This window comes from Gossypium hirsutum, chromosome D04, assembly GCF_007990345.1.
Source record: "Gossypium hirsutum isolate 1008001.06 chromosome D04, Gossypium_hirsutum_v2.1, whole genome shotgun sequence".
NCBI classification, from domain to species: domain Eukaryota; kingdom Viridiplantae; phylum Streptophyta; class Magnoliopsida; order Malvales; family Malvaceae; genus Gossypium; species Gossypium hirsutum.
In genome coordinates, this window is record NC_053440.1 from 49,462,411 (window position 1) to 49,483,648 (window position 21,238).

The window sequence follows — 21,238 nt, forward strand, 5'->3', positions numbered from 1 at the left end:
TTTGACATATATAGAAGGGTCTAATTGCTCAATTGGTCCTTCAGCTAATTAAAAATTTATAATAATTAATTTTTATTATTTTTATAGTTTAGTTTTTATAGTTTAATTAACCATCCAATTGACAAAATTAAAGGACCAAATTTTAATATATTTTTGTACTGACTTCGTAAATATTAAATATTAATATTTACAGACTCGAACATCGAAAATGTGGTTTCTAAACTACCGTTTTTGACATCACTGAAAGTCAGGTTATTACATATTGATAGTTGAATTCAATTGGTATTAAAATCGAAAGCTGGTACGTTGGATGTATGACTTCTGTATAACATAACTTCACTCACAATAATGAAATTCATAACCCAATAAAAAGAAAATAATGTCCTTTCATTGGCATTAATGATAGATAATAAATGGTAAATGATGTCTTTTCATTGGTATTAGATGATAGATAAAAAAGTAACGTGACTACATATAATTTGTTGTAAGATGAATTATTTAATTATTATTTGTTAGTAATTGATTATTCATAAGGAAAGATGTAAAGATTATCGTGATATAAAATATAATTATATAGAGAGAACAATTCATATATATCTTATGAGGGTAATACATATGACAAAGTTATTGGACGAGAACTCAATAAAGTAGTTTTCGTATTGATATATAATTATATTGCATGCGCAAATAATTATATTTATATGTATTTATTTAAATATATATAATTGAATAAAAATTAAAATTTTAGGTTGATATTTATCCCAAAGTAAGAGAAGATGGTAGTAATTTTGTGGGGGAATTTAGAGATGGGAAGAAAGTGAAAAATTGAAGCCTTAAAAATCTGGGAAGTCCAATTCAAAGGCAGACAGAAGTGGGGATGAGACAGAAATTGAATTTGTGTTTTATTTAAAAGGGCAGCTTTCTTCTTCCTAATTAACCCACACTCATAAATGAAATGAAATTAAACTGTTTAGTTGTTTTCTTAGATTAGATGAAGAGCCACAACATGCTCTTCCTCTTGCGCTTTCAATATCCATGTCCATCTCCTTCTCCGTTTGCATTTGGGTGCACCCGACCTAAACCATATCGTTCCCCACAGCTCTCCTTCTCCACTCCGCGCCGCCCTCGCCGTTCCCGCTCTTCCCGCTCCCCTTGGAACCACAGCCACAACAGCCATAGCCTTAGCCTTAAACGGACCATCGATTTCGAGTCCTCCGCCGATAACCCCAATCTCAAATTGCTCCTCCACTTTGACCCAATCTCACCCCTCTCTTCCTTCGACCGCTTCGTCTCTTTCTCCTCTGATGCTTTCCAAGACCTCCTACATTCGGTTCATATCGATACCCAGACTCGCACCTTTCGGTTCTCCTGCCGCAAGTCCACCCTTCAGTTCCTTGCTGGTTTCCTCGTTTGCGGCTTCCTCGTTGCTTTTGCTTTCAGGGTTTGTTTCAGGCTCGGTTTGGCCTTTAAGGCTCGGTTTTCGCCTAAACAGAAGGTTATTGTCCGGAGGGATCGGAGTCTCGGTGGCAAAGAGGTCATTGTTGGGACAACCAGAGACCACCATCACCCCCGTACTAATTCCCGTGCTTTAGACAATCCCTTATCCTTATCCGCCACGCCTCCAAATCTTGCCAATAAGACCCATTATCCACGTCTCCATGTTCGTCACGAGTTGCCCAAATGGTGGCCTCAACAGCTGCCTCAGCGTAACACTGCTTCCATCTTTGATTCCGAGTATTACCAGACGAAGGCCAATAGATTAATCAAAGGTTCATTCTTTGTTACTAATACTATTAGCTAATTTTATATGATGCTTGGTTGAAATCCAATAGTGTTACTGAACTTTGTTCCCCATGGATTGTAGGTAAACATTGCTCATTTTTTCGTTTCAATATTCACTTCTTGTTATACACTTAAATACTCATGCTTGGCATCTTTGAGCGTAACTTATCAACTTTATTTCCAGCAATCATCGACAATAGATTGGGTGGAAAAGACTTTTCCGAGGAGGATATAATTCAAGTCAGTACCTTTTTAACCTATTTATTTGCTTGCTTCCCGCTTTCCTATATGCACGCAAACATATAAATGGTGATTTTGTTTATGATCATTATAGGCGCTTACTTTGTTTTACCCTGTATCTGGTGACAATTTCTTTCTTATGAATTAGAATGGGAGATATTAATGTTGTTCTTTCGAGCTTGGATAAAATTCCCAAAGTGCTTTCTAATGGATTTAATGGTCTAGTGCAATTTCACTTCCTTTGCTGGATTAGCTGATTCTTGAACAATGTTGCTGTCCTTTCTTTTTGCCTGTATGTGTGAGCAGTTGCGTCAAATATGCAGGGCATCCGGTGTGCGTGTCTCCATTGACACAACAAACACACGGGATTCATTATATCGTGCAGCGGTTGAGTTGGTTTTAAACGTTTGCTGCAGGTATGGACTTTTTTATGTTGTTTCGATGCATGATACTTTGTCTTGTAACTTAATGTTTTGCTTGACTTAGTTATTTTTGTCCTACTACTGTTTTGGTTAACCAGTAACATGCTTAGAGATTATGCAGGGCATCAATCAACTCTACAAATGTTCAGATTGATGGTGAAGATGCTCGAGAATTCCTTGCTGGGCTAGCTGAAAATATTGGACTTGACAATATCCGTGCTTCTAGAATGGTATCTGCTGGTGTTGCTGCAAGAACACGTTTTTGTTTTCTGCAGGCTTGGGTAATATTTCACACCCTTGTTCTTAAACGTGCTGGCATTTGCACATGTAGATTATTTTCGCTCCTACTTTCATTGGAATTTTCTTGAGATAAGATATACCCGGTTAATCTCATGAACAGAGAAGGGAAAAAAAAAAAGCACTAGCGACCTTGTTGAAATATTTTGGTTAGCACAGGCAGCAGTATAGATTGTTGTATTTAGAGTCCTGTTCTGTTTTCCAGAAGACTGTTTTGCATATTCTATCATCTAAGCTCCCAGCACTAGGCCCTTAAGTTGTGGTATCACTGTATCAGTTATCTTAATTTTTTTTTTATTAGTGTTATTACTGCTCAATATGGGGTTCCTACCTCTTTCTCTCTCTCTATCGTGTTTATATAACTTTACAGAAGCAGTATTGTGGGTATCTTTGATCATTTTCATAGTGCCATTTGGTTGCAGGCTTTTGAAATGCAAAGTAAACACACAGAAGCAGTATCGGAACTGTCAAAGATATGTCTCATACACGGCATCTTTCCTCCTGGAAAGTCATCTGTATGTCTCTGTTTTTTTCTCCAAAAGTTGATAACTGCTAGTTTTTCGTTTTGTTTGCATTTAAGTTATGAAAAATGTTTATGGTGTACTTCCCTGAAGTGGCATTTTGTGGGACATTTTCTTTTCTTGAAGATTGCTGCTAACTCTAATGTCTAGTCTAATATTTAGGCATACAAATTAGTACATGAAACTAAAGTAGATTTCACTTCAGTTTCAGTTCAAATGAAATCATTTATTAGGTTTATAAATTTGTTTCCATCTTGGACAGCCTGAGATGGAGATGGTTGCAAGAGGATTGGAGAAAATTTTGAAGGTGGAACAAAGGGAATTATTGATGGCTACGGTGGTAGGGTATTGTAATTGTAGTGAAGAAATTCGTACAAGTGCGGCTGAGGCTCTGGGTTTGGTATGTTAAACACATATTTCTCTTCTATTATGTTTGCCAGACCCCACAAAATTGTATTCTTTCTTTTTGCTTCAAAATTAATATGGAAATCCCATTAATAATAATGATCTCATCAACGTCAATTATTTGTTTTGGTTTGATTATAATTTTAATTTATTCACTTTTATTTTTATAATATAAAAACAAATAATTTATATAAATTATTAAGAACTCTTAAAAATTAGGCTTAACTCACAAATTTGTACTTAAATTATACCCTTAACTAATTTTACTTTTTTTCCAAGTGTACTTCATTAGTTAAATTATTCTTAACTCATAAATTCGTACCTAAACTATGCATTTTTTTTTTCATTTTGATACTTAAATATTTTTTGGTTTCATGTGGTATTTAACCTATTATTTTGGTACCCATTTTACACAAAAATGATATATCTATTAAAAAAATTTTAGCCAATAATAATTTGTCATGTGATATAAACTTAAAAAATATTTTTTAATTCTTTTATTTTTTTTTACATTATTTCTTTCTTTCTTTTTTTTTTTTTCATTTTCCATTTTTTTTCTAACGTATGGCATTATTGGCAATGTTCGAAATTTGACTCTTGAAGTTGAGATGTTAGCTATTAATTTTGTTGATTAGGACTAGACCAAGATAGAAATTAAATTGATGGGCTCACAAATTGATATGAATCGATTGAATAAAATAAAACAAAACAATTGAACAGATTTTTTCTATTTTTTATTTTATTTTATTTATAAGTTTTTAATAATATTTAATTAAATTAGAATAACTGATCAAATTAAGAATCAGTGATTTAACCAATTTAAGCATTAAATCTGTTCTAAAGAAAAAAAAAATGTTTCCTTTTATCTTTTTTGCTACATGCCAAATTTTTATTGGTTATATTTTTTAAAAAGTATGCTTAATAATTGAACTAACGGAAAAAAATAAGTTAGGTATTATTTGTAATAAAAAAATTTATTTAGATAAATGGAAAAAAATGTATAGTTTAGGTACTAATTTATGGATTAAATTAACAAAAAAAATTAAATAGCAACAGGAAAAAAACATGTATAATTTTAAATACAAATTTATAAGTTAAGCATGAAAATTATTTTTAAAAAAATTTCAAAATCGATTAATTTGAACTGCTAAAATTCAGTTAGGTTTAGTTTCAATTCGGTATTTAAAATCAGAAAATTTCAGGGTAACCCTAAATTTGATTTAGGGTAGTACTAAGTCTCACCTCAAATCAATCCCCCAAGCTTCAAATTAATTATTCAATTAATTAATTCATAGTTCCAATTAAACTGATTGCAAGGCCAGGCTGCCCAATGGGCCAACACCGCCACAGGCTCAGGCAAGGCAACTTAATTCTAATATTACTATATACTAATACTAGTATTATAATAATGCCATTAGATGGCCGGGCCATGGTGGGCTTCCGTAGAAGAAAGAACTACAAACAACTTGTGGGCTGAACAACACCCGAAATAGTCCCAGCAGCATGTTTGCATGACGCTTCAGCTACCTCATTCTTGTACGTAAGTTTCACCTCTTCCAATCGTATCCCACTGCATGGATGTTTAGCACTGCAATCGAATTTCACTGCAACTTGTGTCGCCGATGTTCCATGTATGTCCTGGTATCTTACATTACTTACCTTAACTCCCGATACCTGTCCAAAATTCGCCAAAAAGCCATTCACATCTTTTGCCCCTATTGGATATAGACAATAATACCAAATGCTCCAAATTAACGTTTGACGTACCTGATCAGGACAATTTTTGTTGCCAGGGCAGTAGTTTTGGTCAATCACAATGGGGTTTTCCACATTCTTCATAACGATATGTTGGAATACAATATTCCGTGCAAAACCACTGCTGGGTCTTGCCCATGACTTTATCCTCACCCCATTTTGGGTACCCATGAATTTGGCTGTTTTCACCGTCACATTCTGCACTCCTGCTTCATTTTGGTCCTTCCCCAAGCTCCCAATGCTGCATAATATTATGTCAATATATATATGTACATGCATAATTTCTGATGGTGATTGTGGCGGTGGTGGTGGTGGTGATTGGTTTTACCTGATACCGTGACCGGGGCCACATGTTATCTTCTCGATCCAGAGATTAGTTGCACCGGGGCCAATCGAGATGCAATCGTCACCGGTTTGAATATTGGAGTTGAGGATGGTGACGCCACTCGATAGTTGTACGTGAATACCGTCGGTGTTGGGGCTGTTACCGGAAGCAATGACGGTCACTCCTTGCATTTTCACATTGTGGCAGCCGTTGATTACGATGTGGAACATCTGGCTGTTTAGTGATGTTAATCTGTCGACGACCACGTTCTTGGAATTGCTGAAGCTTAATGTCTGCATTCACATGTAACCAAAAAGAAAATAATTAAAATAATGTTCCCTACTTGAAGCTATATTGTTTATATTAAAGAAAGAGTGACTAGGAAAGCTTAAACGCTAGTTTATTAATTAACCAATCCGAAGAAGGTCTGCAAAAGTAACGCCTATATATATTTTTTATGGTCAAATTTTGGTTTTGTTTCTTCTAACAGGTTCGAAATTATAATTTAGTCCCTGTACTTTTTATCTTACTTTTATAATCGCATTAATTAGTCCTGATGCAAATACTATTATGGTTAAAATTCTGACGTGAATTCCTTTTAGTATCCCTTCAGAAAATATTATCAAATGAGTTAACTGAAATGTAAAATTAAAGTATGGACTAAAATTCGAATTTAACCACAGTAGAGGGATCAAAACCAGAATTTGGCCTATTTTTTATTGAAACTAGTTAAAAAGCCTTTTCCCTTTCACAAGTCTGAATGGTACTCCATTCAAAAGTACTTACCGTGGCACCACTGGGGCAAGCCTTGCCGGAATTCTTACAAGCCCACAAGCCAGTGCCCTTGGCATCAAGTTTTCCTCCATAAATGGAAACACCATCAACATACTGAAAGGAAATCCAGTTGTCGGCCTTTCCAATGATCCGATAATCCACGGGAGCCACGAGGGTGCCGTCGATTCTAAACGAGATAGCGTTGTTGTTGCATTTGCCAGGAAAGTTGACACTCCGCAGCAAAAACCTCCCTTTCGGTACGTAGATGGTGGCAGGGTTGGTGGAGGCACAAGCCCGGGTCCATGCAGATAGAAAGGCATTGGTGGAGTCGGTAGTGCCGTCGGGTTTGGCACCGAAACTCAAGACGTTGAGATTGAGCAGTGCAGCTAAGGATGAGTTAAAGGAGAGGAAGAGAATCAGTGGGAGGAAAAGAGGTGGAAGAGTGGCCATCGTGGACGGAGGAAGGAAGGAAGGTGATGGAGTGGTGGTGGGAGTTGAAACGGTTTGAGAGGAGAGTACGAGACCCGAGGGTATTTATATATGTCTGCTTCTCCTTATAAATTTAATTAATAGGTAGAATTAATAGTAAGCAAGCTGCGCCGGAATGTATTTAACAGTTTTTTAAAAAATCTATCACAAGTTTAGATTTTTTTTTTTAAAATTTAGAATTTAATTTCTTTATTTTCCTGATTTCAAATTTTAGGTTAAATTGTTAACTTTGTTTAAATTATCTTATTAAATTTAAGTTCATTACAAAATTATTTTTTAGTTACATTGCTATCAAGTATTTTTTTATTTCAAAATCTCGCACCAATCAATTTAACAAAAATAATAATAATAACACCATTAATAATTAAACCTGAATTTTAAAATTTAAAAAGAAGAGGAAATAAAATTCCTAAAATAAAAAAGGACAAGACCTAAAATTTAAATTTGTCAATAGTGTAGGGACCTAGCATATTTTATCTTTTTTATAGGATTGGGATGGGTTGATAGGGTTTGAACCCATGTCAAACTAGTGTCTAACATAATTGGTTTGATTGAACCAACTAGGCTATCAGTTCAGAGAAAGACAGTAAATTAGTTGACCCAAAAATCAATATAGACTGGTTGAACCGAATTAAAAACGGCTTAAATTAGATTTTTTTAATATTTTTATTTTTATAAATATTTTAATAATATATTTAATTATATCGGGTGGACCAATCTGATTCTAAAAACATTGGTATCTAAAAAAAAAAGTAACCACAATTCTATACAAATCAATACAAAACAATCTTTAGTTTTAATTATTTATTTTCTAAATTGTGTATTTTTAGTTTTGAATATTTTTTTCATTAATTTCCTTAATTAAATAAAGGGTGATATGGTTGTACACGTTGATTTTTTGTATGCAGTGTACCAATATTACACATATTTTCTCTTCTGTTTTGCCTTTTTTAGATGTTTAAAAGAAATTATTCAATTGTACAAAAATATCAAAATGTATATACCACATTATCATATATTTTAAAAATAAACAATATTATTGATTGAGTTTTAGTTCGATTGACATTGACATTATTATCAATATGAGAGGACGTGAATTTGAGTGCGTTAAAATGCCTTATCCTCCTATTTAAGGGTGGGAGAGGAACTACGAGTAATTTTATTTTTGTAGGTATTGTAAGAACCTATAATGGCTAAAGGGTATAATATCTTTTTAGTCCCTTTGAAACTTAATTATTTCATTTAATCCATTTTAACCCTTTACTTATAAAAAATTATATTATATTTTGGCTCTCTTTAAACTAATAACTCAGTTTCAACAAATTTACATAATCCCTTCAAAATTTAAAATAAAGAAAATAAATCCAAAAAAAAAAATATACATAAACCAAATATAAAAAATTAACCTGTTGTGGGCGACCAACCCATTAGTGTCTTATTATAGGGCTGTGCCCTCCTTTATTATCCAGTAAAAAGTTAATTATTCGTAACTTAGGAATGCTAAATTAGTTGAGCTCTAATGCCAACCTTTCCGTAGTATGATATGAATGCATGACTTTAAATTAGGCTTTTAACTAAATACATATTCCCCACCACTTAAAAAAAAAAAAGAATATTTGACTTTAAAGAGATCCTAACCCATACTTTTATATGAAACATTATCAGTTGACTGATAAATTCTTAGTACAAAGCAAGAAAAAAGAACATAGTATTTAGGACATGAAAAAATAAGATAGGTCTTTTTCCAGCTTATAATATGAAATTTTGACTTCAAACAAATATAATTTCTTACTTAAAGTGTGGATGTCATTATATTATAGATTTATTTGGAGTAATAATAAAAACTTATCTAACTTTTTAATCACACGAAATCAAACCCTGTTATATTAATCCCCTCATTACTATTATATTGATTTAAATATATCTAGAATTAATAAAGTAGATTACATTAGCTAAGTAATTTGTATAAATTGACAAGGATCAAATGGGTATTTACACCAATTTATTATTCGAGTTATTTGAATTGAGAAATTCAACTCGACTCAAACCCGAATAACTCGATTTAATTAACTCAAAATTTGAAGAATTGAATCTTAATTTGTTTTGCTCCCCCTTACCCCATGTTCCTGCATTTCTATGTACATGATATGATTTTGCTTTTGATTCTAACTTTTTTTCCCTAACGAACATACCCAAATTAAAAGGTTTAATTATTCACTCAATTCCTACATTTTCTGGGCTTTGGAAATTTAGCTCATTTATTTTTTGAAAATGGAGCATTTGTTGTTGAGAAGAAACATTACTGTATAATTATTTAATTTTATAATTTGTAGCAGTGGTGGAAGGGCTACGTGCATGGGGAGCGTGAAAAAAGCACGGAGACAAATTCGGCACTTTTTAAGTTAATTAAATTAATTATCTCTCACATTTTGTTCTCAACATCAATTTCGCCATGATTCAATGAACCATATGGATATATATAAGAATAAATCTTAAAATTATACATGAATGTGCAATTATATGCATGAAACTCTAATTGTGATTCAAATGTATACTCGAAATTTTAATATTGATCTAATCATACACATTGATTTTTATATTGAATAAATATAATTATTTATGTATGTAATATATAAACATAAAATGATATTATATTAATAATTGAGTTAATAAGTTACAAGAATTGGATCAAATCAAATGTCCATGTATAGTTTTGATATTTATCCCGATATACATACGACACTTACTAATTTGAATATCTAGATTTTAGATTATAGAATATTTTTAGTTTAGATTTATTTTTATGAATGATGTTGGATGTATCCATTTTGTACACTATAATGATTGATTCAGTCGTACTTATCATGTTATCCCATTAATTAACAGGCTGAGGAAAAGTCATCGTTTGTGAAATATGAAAGGAATTATATTGCATGTTTGGTCAGTCTCAATTAATATAAATTATTCAACGAGAACATGCATGCATGCATGCATTCATTATCTAATTAGTTGATCAATAAATAGTTTATCAACAAAGGAAAGTTCATGCATTTTTTGATTAACGTACAGCTAGGGTATTATATATATATATAAATGTTGATGAGTTAAGAAAGAATAATTAATAATAAGCCTGAAATTAGTCAAGGTAGTGATCCGCTGATCATTCATGTGGTACGCCGCATGCATTGCAGTTTCCCATGTTCAAATCATTTGTGATGTTCTTAATTAGAAAGCCTTGTTTTCTTAAAAAATAAAATAAAAATAGAAACCCTTGTTTTAATATTATCAGATTATTTGTCTTATTTATAATCTAATTTCTAAAATTAGAAAAATAACATCTCTAGGAGTAGCGGTATCATGTTTTAAAGTGGTTTCTTTTATAAGATTTTATGGAAATTATTAAAATATATAAATATCTAAAATTTGTGGTTTGTTAAAAAAATCTTCAAGTTACTATATTAGTTAGATTATATCACATTAAATTATGTGGGTGAACAAAAATTTAAGATAAAATATATTTATTCATTGAAACGGTAATTAAAGTTAACAAGTTGAAGATAATATTGTTTTAATTATGAGGTATGGTGTGATGTTTGGTCACTTCACTTATTAACTGTGTGATTGTGAATTCAATCCCTGCTTTTGAGGATGAAGTACATTTCATGGCTAGTCATTTATCTCTTCGGAGAGCACTTGCGATGAGGGGATTAATCGCTGCTACCAATGATGGATACCCTGGTTATGACAAACAAAAATAACGTTTTAGATTCAAACTAGTTTGGATACTCATTCGATGCATGGGCTGATTATATGTATCAATCAAAATAATATTTAATCATTTTTTCATTTTTATAATGATGTTTTAAATAGATATTGGTTTTAATTTTTTAAATCAAAATGTTTATATAAATAATATATAAAATGCTTAAATTTTATTCAAATATAATTATTTGTCTAATGTTTTAAACACATTATATATATATCTTTTAAAATTTAAATTAGCTTTTTTAAAAAGAACATTTTATTGAAAAAAATTATAAATATAAATAGTTTAAAATAATTTGAAAATATCATGCTAATAGTTTTAAATTTTTATACATTTTTAATTAAAAAATTGTAGTGTGTTTTTAATATATTTTAATCATTTTAAACATTTAAGTAAAATTTCTAATAATTTTAAAATAAAAATAGTATTAAAAATAAAATAAATAAAATAATGGAGTGGGGGCAAGTTAATTACGAAAATGAGGTGTTCATTATAGTGTACATTGGTGGCACCAACCCACTTTTTCTCCAATCATCGCACAATCATGACGTTTAAAAAAAAAATATTGATGTTGCCACTATGTCAGGCGAAACCAGTATGTATTTCCAAACATACTCGTGAAAATATAGATATATACAGTGGGAGAAAAAACAAAAAAATATATTTTTTATTGGTGTTACCGATGTGCTAATCGGTGCCACTTGATTTTTTTTAAATAAGGGCAGTAAAATAAAGCTGAAACAAAAAAAAATTATTGGTGTCATTAGTGTGTCAGGTGACATAGCTTGAATATTAAAAAAATAATTGGTTGTTAGAAAAAAAACTGAAGTGAAAAAGAAAAAGTAGTTGAAATCATATGGCGACGCTGACATGTCAGGCGACATTGGTTTGAAAACTCGGGTCTCACGACATTGTCACACGACATTGCTCCCCTATAAAAACCTTTATCCTCGAGCCAAAATATTGTTTCCATCTATTTAAAAGGGGAAAAAAGAGAGAGAAACTTGTGTTTAGCAAAAAGGGATATAACAGGAAAAAAAGAGAAATTTTTATTTAGCAATATAGGAGAGAAAAAAAATTGGTTTAATAAACCAGGAAAGAAAAAAAGAGCTCTTAAAAAAATTGAAGATCAATATATTTTATTTATTTATTTTGAACTTCAAAAATCAAGTTCGAGTTTATAAGGTTAGTTTGTAACTGTTTTTATGTTATTTTATTTTAGATTGATAATTAGTAATATGAGATAGAAATTATATTGTTTGATAAAAAGCATTTTTGTTGCTATAAAATGGTATGAATTGTTTTAGTAGGAACTAATTTTTTTAAAAAATTTTATTTTACAGATTTAGTATCAAAGATGAATAACCAATTTTTCGTATATGTTCATTTTGATAGGGTATTTTTACAAACAACAGTTGGTTGTATGTTTGCATATTGCCATCAAATAGGAATGAGGTTTAACAACAATGTCAAAGTCGAAGATATGAAACAAAAGATTATTGCGAAAATTGTTTGATGTTGTGGGGGGAGGATGGATGTCTAGGTTATTCTACAAATTTCTAGTTTTGTCAAATTTCGTGCAAATATAGGGAGATTGAACTTGTAGATAATGATGATGTGGAGACTATGATCGCACTTTATTACTCACCCGAGAATGTTGAACCAATTGAGTTGTTTGTTGAGTTAGCAGATGTTGAGTCGGTTCAAAATGTCACTCCGTTAAATCAACAATATGGAGTTCAAGACTCATATACGGAGGTACCAAGAGTGTCTATTGATAGGAGATTGTCTGTACATGAGTTTGACTTTGATCTGAATATTGGGTAGGTAGAACGGTGCGATTATGGAGTGACATCAACATAGGTCGGGAATTCACACAATGCTCCGACTATGTAAAAAAAATTCTAATTTGGGTTCCCCTTCACAGGTACATCCATTGGTGATTAGTATCGATGTAGATGGTGAATAAAGACCTGACACTAATGGTGGTTTTGATCATCAAGGTGAAGATTTTAGTAACCTTGATCTCAATGAGGTCTCAAATGATATCAACAATGAAGGCGGTGCTGATAATGTATACGCCCTTTCGCTCGAGAACTCAAATCACGACATTGTAATACACAATGACCTTGGGGCCCACATGTTGAGCATAAATTCTAATGCTACACATGCATCTAAGTTCTCTAAATACCCTAATATAATACCTTCTAATAGGTTGGCAGCAGATTCCAAATCAAAAGAGTTGTTCGTAGGTCAACAATGAGCAAACAATGAAGAATGAGTATTTACCATCAAGAAGTATAGTATGAATGTTACATCCGGAAATGTTAAAGGTTTGGTATAACGGAGATTACAAGTATTTAATTAGAAAATTTTCTGTTTAAGTGGATCCTAGTGTAATTATGAGAATCGTGCAGTCTGATTGGTAAATAATTAGAAATTAGGTTTAGTCACGTTACATTAGAACTAGGGGTTTTCTTTTAGGGGAAACATTATGATTAAGGGTATTAATAGTACTGGCATACTTGGGATGAAGGGAAGCAGTGGTTGAAAGATTATATAATGGGAGGATTTTTTTTATTTTGGAATTCATTTTCTTTCTTTCATCTTCTTCTCTGGTTCATTTTATAAGAAAGGAAATTAAGAAGCGATTTGCATAAAGGGAATAATTTAGAGTGTTAGTATAAATAATTGAGAACTTAGAAATCTGATAATCTTTCTAACTCTTACGTACCTTTCAATTTAAGAAAAAAGAATGAAAGTATGAGGATTCAGCATAATTTATTTTGAATTGTGATGATTTAAGTCGTAGCTAACATTTATAACTCCTCTGCATGAATATGAATTAGGTTTTCTTACCTACGTACATCTTCGTTTTGATATTTACAAGGCTGATATGTTTATCTAACCAAAAAAGAAGCAGTTCAAGTGATAAAGAGAAGGCTAAGCAGGTGTAAGTTGTGTCAACACCGGGTATTTTGTTGGTGAGTTTCTAAACTCGAACTCTTTGTGGTTGTTTTTATATATATAAGTTTTGTGTTACTATGTTGTGTTTGACTTCATGTTCTGCTGATTGTGAGTTGAATTATTATGGGTTTTTTGTTGTACGGGTGAAGTAAGCAAAGTGATGATTTATAGATGCATGTTTAATTGTATGTTTTAGTTTGTTGTTTTGTTAAACTTTCACTAGTAAAATAATTACTGAAGAAGTTATCATTGAAATGATCTGCTAGATTATATGTTTGGCATGATCTAAATATGAATGATATGCGGAGTACGGAGGGATGTTTTGGCGGATAAAAGATAAAGAAATGTCACGTTGTGCACTCTGTGCCATGTGATATTTGGATTTACGGAGGTTCAGGCAGATTGTATAGAGAATATATATGCATGGTATTCGGCTTTGAGGAGGTTCGGTTGGACTATACGGAGATATATACGCACAAGTATATGAAAACCTTGGAAGGGTTCTATATAAGTAAAAGACCTTACGAAGTCTAGGGCTTTAAGCCTCATGTGTTTAAGCAAGTATATGGTCATGGCATATGTAAGTTATGAAAGCCCGTCGAACTTGTTCTTTAAGTTTTATGTCAAATTTATATGTGAGATTTCGCCATACAAAGTCCACGAAAAAGTTTGCATATATGAATTCGCTATGATCATGAAGTTCTTTTATGAATTTGCTATGTTCATAAAGTTTCTTCTATGAATCCGTCTGTTTGAATCTGTTTTATCCATGAAGTTTCTTCTATGAATTTTCATGTATGAGTTTGCCATATCTATGAATCATCTTCAATAAATCTGCATGTATGAGTCTGCCATATCCATGAATCTTCTTCTTTTGCATGTATGAATCTGCATATAAGAGTTTGCATCTAGCAATCCGCATGAAAGAGTCCGCAATATTGTATGCAGTCAGTTATACTGATGAGCGTTGGGCGCAATTTATTTACTTCAGATTTTTTTGATAAGGCATTAGGTGCCAAATTGGTGTGTTGGTTGGATCTATGTATCCGTTCGAGTCCGTGTTAGGTTAATAGGGAAATAATATTATACATATATGTTGCGAATTGGTTGAATGATGATTGGAATTGATTATATGCTACTAAGTTGATTTACAAGCACTTATATATGACATTAAATGTCGAGGTATGTAAAAGATTACATAAAATGAATAACGAGTCAGAAAGTCAATTCAATAAGGTTTGGGATGAATCATTTCACTTGGTAATGAAAGGTTGCATGATTATTTGTTATAAGTAGGTATTTATGTAATTCATTAAGCATTGAAATTTTGGTATGCAATTGACTATGTCATGTGTTAATTTGTTTTGAATTATAGAAATACCACTGAACTTTATCGCTTAGCATATGATTTTTCTTTTCATGCGCAGGTTAGGTACAAATCGAAATCTTGAGCATCGACTTTAGCATTCAGTCAAAATCCCGGACTTAACAATGTTTGTAAACCTCTTTTGTTAATAAATGGCATGTACCTAGCAAAGTCATTTTGGTGTTTTGTTATATTTAATGATGTTGAATTTTAATGTTTGGCATTAGATTTAATCATATAAATGCAAAGTTAGTATGTGAATTTATTGTATGGTTTTGTAAAGTATAAAATATGCCTTTGTAAACGGTATTTGAGGATAGCATGTATGTATATATATTTTGAATGAAATGTGTTAGATAGATAGCTTATTGGTTTTAAGGCATAGGCATATTGATGAATCATGTATTAATATGCTTGAATTGATATTTGAAGGATATGTAAATTGTCTGCCTATGAGATGAATGTGTATAGAGAATGTTTGGAAAGAAATTGTAGATTGATTTTCAATAGGAATTGCAAAAACAGTATGTAACATTGCAACGTTGTACAAACGTTGTCGCAACGAGAAATGACTTATAATGTTATAATGAGACGAGAAACCTCGTCGTTTCGACAAGGCCAACACAATAAGCGACATCACGGCGTTAAGTGGTTTGACGCCGTAACGTAACAAAATATTTGGTGACATCACAACGTGAAAAGGATGACATCATGATGTCAACCCTATATTTTGAATTCTTTATAATTAGGTCATATTTCTACCTCTATTAGCTTTATGACTTTCATAAATTCGTGTAAGACCCAGAAATGATTGTAATTCGTATTAAATACATGTTTTAGTTTAATTTAATTATCTAATAGTATAATTTTAATTGTAAATGATCGTTGTTTCTTCGACAACTAATTTGACATCCTTAGCTCAAACCCGACGATCAGATCGGGTATGAGGTGTTACAAAAGGTTTTACTAATGCAATTAGTTCAGGTTTAAATCCCATTATATGCATGTTTTTATTGGTTTTTTAAATAAATAACTAAAGTACCATTGGATAATATAACTCATTTTAACTACGAAAGGACATGTCTGTAATTTTCCTGTAACCTCCCCAATTCGACCTAGATGTTAGGCCTGAATTCGGAAGACTACATTAGCCACCGAAATGGCCTACTAAGCTACCGAAGTTTATAAAATAGTAATTTTAAAACATTTGTTTATTTTAGAAGAAAACTTAGCCTACTTTCAGAAAAAAAACTCATGAATTAACAAAAACCCGATTAAATTTAACAGTGATTACCTTTGAAAACTCAACTAATTTCTAATTTGTTTATTACTCACAATTTAATTATAACCTAGCAGCGAAAAATAATATCTATTTATATTTTAATAAAAATCAAAGTTTGTGCATAATTAATTAATATCCATATTTCAATATCCTAAAATCAAATTAAATTTTGTGCATGCTATAAAAACTCAAATCCTATGTTCCATACCACAATTCAAAAATAAAACAATTCAGTCTCTGAATAACAAAATATCTAAAAATGAATCTGGCATGATATATAAAAAAACAAATCTGAGTCGAGACCCTTCGAATGTCGTGTCGCCTCCTAACCTAGTGGGTTATCTGTAGAGATGGAAATAAAAAGGGAGTGAGCTATGAAGCTCAATGTGAGTTCAATCCCAAGAAAATCGATGCCACCGATTGATAAAACATTCTAAATAACAACACATAGAATGATCACAAACAATTATCAACTCAGAGCATCGGTTTTAGGAATCAACCCTCAATGTAATATCTTAGAGTTCACAATTTATGTATGCACGTGTCTGTGAATGACAATGCAATTGCAGTATATCAAAGAAAGATCCTACCCAACTCTGCTACACACCACAATAGGAGTTTCCCTGAACTCCAGCAACCTTTACACCTGGTTGTGGTTTAACCACCAATGATTTGCAGATAAACTACCAATGGCTATGAGCACACAACAAAATTTGTAGATGAGAACAACCACTAGGTTGTGGATACACAACAAAATATCGTAGATAAAATCTGTTGCTGATTGTGGATGCACGACATGTTTGCAGGTAAAAGCTGTCAATGGGTTGTGAATGCACAATATATTTGCAGTTAAAGGAAAAATATTGCCAATGGTTGTGGGTGCTCAGTAAGTTTGCAGATAGACAGTCGATAGCTATGGTTTGGACAACAAATTTGTAGATAAATTGTCAATGCTTCCTCCGTACATCTCGTCCCACCCCATTCAATGCAATATGGCATGCTTTTAACAGACCAATACGGTAACAATTAATATGCTTATAACATATCAAATATGCTTATAACGAATCAATGTGGTAACAATTAATATGTTTGTAAAAAATCAATACAAGAGCAAAAGACACGCTCATAATGTGTGCGGTTTAACGATATCATACAACATGCTACACATACACTCAATAATACAGATGAATTAGGCATATATTATTCACATATCATGCATATATAATAATTCAGTCATTTAGATCATGCATTCGAATACTCATATTATCAAGGGTTTAATTTAAATAAGTAAAACTCTAAAAATAATTCGGGGACTATTTTGGGACTAAACTGAAGAAATCATAAAATTCTAGGCAAAATTGTAAAACAGAAGTCACACGACCATGTGGCCAGGTCGTGTGAGGTGTTATAGGTCATGTGGAAGGGTTACACTATTGTGTAACAAACTGTAGCCATGTGGAAATTGCAAAAATTAACCTGCAGGGAAGACACAGTCGTGTGGAAGGTTCTTAGCCGTGTGGTTCACAAACTAGCCTAAGGTTTCTAGTATACATAGTTGTGTGGTCCATATGCCCATGTGGCAGACCGTGTGGCCCTAATCCTAGACATGGTTTGCCCTAATTCACTTGGTAAAGAACACACACCTTTCACTAGGAGCCTGATCGACGTTCCTTACGATCAAATTTGATCCGATGCACTTAAAACAAGTTCTTAAAATAATATTTATACAAGATTTAATGCTTTATTTCAAGATTTATCAAGATCAATGGAAGTTATGACAAGAATTGTAAAAGATTGATTCAATTGAATGGATATTTTAGTTTTATATAGAAGTATTACAAAAATTCGAGATCTAATCTTTGAAACGAGATGTACTTATTGTTTCTTGGAAAAGATCGGGATTTTATTGACAATAATTCTAAAATAAATGGAAAGAACGATCAAATAGAGGATGTTTTAATCCGGGAAAGCAAAATACTCAGCAGCAAAAACTAAATACCTAGGGTTGGGAACCCTAGGGGACTGCATGGTAATTTACTCTTGCTACTAAAAGTAAAAGGAAATGGAGGAGGATTTGGGCAACTCAAATTTGGGTATGCAAGGGGAAACAAGCATGTTAACCATTAGACTTTTAGTTTTTGCTCCTAATAATATTTATTTTAGTGTAGTTTTTATCCTATGTTACTGAAAATAAAAGAAAAAGAAATGACAAAGGAATGACTTGAACCTAAAGTCTCTAAAGAGTGCACTAACTACTTAATCATCAAGCCTAATTCATTTCTTAGTTAATTACTTCAATTAACCCCTTATATTTTGGGGTGTGACATTTCCTAACCTAATAGTAAGTATAGATATACAAATGATGAAAATAATAAAGTGTGTATAATAAAATTAAAATGTACAAATACATTAAAATAAAGCTTTAGTAAGTTTAAGGTGTTATTAATATAATTGATTCAAGTTCAAATTCTATTTTATGTACATTTTTATTGGTTTTTAAATAAAAAGATTAAAGTACGCACGAATAATATAATTTATTTTAATTACTAAAAAGCATCTCTGTAATTTTCCTAACTCAGTCACTTTTAATTGGATCACCAACTCAGCCAAGAATTTAAATAATAATATAGATATAATACAAAATATTTACTAATTAAAGATAAATTTAACTTCTTAAAAATAATTAGCAATAATATTAAAAATATATTTAAATATTCTCAATCTCGATCTTATTGTCACCATCTTTGATATGATCTTTCGATCAATCTATTATCCTTATTATAATTTTCGGTGGTTCTTGTTTATCAACTTATTTAAGATCTTCAAACTTTGTTGAAGTATGATTAAGCATCACAACTTAGAACTTTGATTCCTTAATAGTTAAAGTTTTTAAAAAATAAATTAAATAAAAATTGCATTTAAAAAAAATCATGAAATTAACCTATCAATGAATAAACTATTTCTTTTATCTCTTTTTTTGTCTTGGAGTCATTTTTATTTGAATATGGCTCAATATTTCTTTTCTATCGAGATACTTCTAACATATTAATGTTAACAATAAACTTAATAAATAATACTATAAATTAATTTTTTATTATTATTTTTAGATGTTATTTGAAAGCGTTGAATGTTAATGTGTCTATTCATAATGCTAAACTTAATTTTAATTGATATATAATTTAAAATAATAAATATATTTTATCACTAAAAAATAATAAATCATTAATTAATAATTAATAATTAATTTTCATAAGAGTCCTTTTAAGTGCTATAAGTGTTGCTATTTGAATTTATTATTTTATTTAAAAATTATTATTAAATATCAATTTAATAATATAATAAATATAATAATTGTCTATAGAAAAGTTTCTCTCGAACTTGTGATTTTATATATATTAACTTTTTATATCATGTGTTGCATATAAATATACATATTTAATTATTTTTAATAAACATATTTTTATTTACATAATTAATGAATGTAATCATTATTAAAAGATAACATATAAAACAATCCAAAATATTGTATCTGTATAATTTTTTAAAAATTAACATGTTGGATATTCATAGTTTCTACTCTTCAATATTTATTAATTTGATCTCTGAAAAATCAATGTAAATAAATTATAAATTATAAATATTTATTATGCTATGATACACAATGCTATAAATTATGAGTAAGGTTAGAAGGCTAGTAAAAAACATATTAATTATTAAATTTCATGTCAAAACGTTATTATTTAATTAAATTTAAGCAATTATCCATAAAGAAATCATAATTAAATTAATTTTTTTAAATAATTAAATTAAAAAAAATTCAAATTTCTAAAATCATATAAAATTATATTATATTATGACAAATTAAAACATTGGACTTTCTAAAAAAAAAATACTAATAATATTATGAAAAAATTTAATCCTTTTAGTCATCATCTTCTTCTTCAATCTATCATTTTCGTCATTTGTTAATTCAACAATGATTTTTATTTGTTAATTTGTTTAATTTCAATTGCGGTTATTTACATTTTGGCTTTTGTTCCTTCATTCAATGTCATCAAATAATAAAAGTTTTATAAAATATCAAAAATAAAATAAAATAAAATAAAATAATAAAAATCGAATATATCAAATAATAATGAAATTTTATTTCATTTTTTTGTGATGAAAAAACCTTATCAAATAATACTAAATCACGAATGAAAATGTATTGCTAATGCACCTACTATTAGTATTAAATGTTGTTTTTAATTTTTATAAAACTATAACACTGATAATGAAAATTAACTAATAAGATGATTAAAATTATTTTATATTTTATAGAGAAGAACTTGATTAAAAAATTATAATTATTGTTTTATATTAATAATCATTTATCATATTTATTTGAGAAATAAATGTGAAAGTAGAAAACTGCATGCAGAATTAAAGTACTTTCATTATTATCATACAGTAATTAATAATATATGTAATATTTATGTATAATTTATTTAAGGGTTTTTATTATTTTTATTTTATTCATTTAGATTAATGACTCCATAGTTAATTAATATTACTTTTTTTAATATTATAAAATAATTAGTAATATATTAACAAATTATCATTCTAATGTATATTTATTAGCGTAAACTACAAAAATAGTCACTTTTGTTTGCCTCAGATTACATTTTAGTCACTTATGTTTGAAATGTTACGTTTTAGTCACTTATATTATTATTTTGTTACGAAGTGATCACTCTTCCGTTAAGTTTCGTTATCTCCCTAACAGTAATCCTACGTGACAGTCCAACTAGATTTTAAGTGCCAACTTGGATTTCCTAATGGGATGAGAATAGATTTTTAATTAAATA

General features: G+C 30.4%; 2 protein-coding genes across 2 annotated transcripts; one reads left to right on the plus strand and one right to left on the minus strand.

Annotated features, from left to right (window-relative positions):
- Positions 1–796: 796 nt before the first annotated feature.
- LOC107899600 (uncharacterized) lies at positions 797–3,784 on the plus strand. The gene is made up of 6 exons (XM_016825360.2): positions 797–1,769; positions 1,967–2,022; positions 2,329–2,438; positions 2,566–2,725; positions 3,164–3,256; positions 3,525–3,784. Exons 1-6 carry the CDS (start codon positions 992–994, stop codon positions 3,669–3,671), a joined length of 1,344 nt encoding a protein of 447 aa, XP_016680849.2. The 5' UTR covers positions 797–991; the 3' UTR covers positions 3,672–3,784.
- A 1,145-nt stretch (positions 3,785–4,929) lies between these two features.
- LOC107899601 (polygalacturonase) lies at positions 4,930–7,043 on the minus strand. Its single transcript, XM_016825362.2, has 4 exons — positions 6,534–7,043; positions 5,751–6,040; positions 5,435–5,663; positions 4,930–5,341 (listed from the first exon to the last, which is right to left on the minus strand). The coding sequence occupies exons 1-4, from the start codon at positions 6,969–6,971 to the stop codon at positions 5,123–5,125; spliced, it is 1,176 nt and encodes a 391-aa protein (XP_016680851.1). The 5' UTR covers positions 6,972–7,043; the 3' UTR covers positions 4,930–5,122.
- Between the last annotated feature and the right edge of the window lie 14,195 nt (positions 7,044–21,238).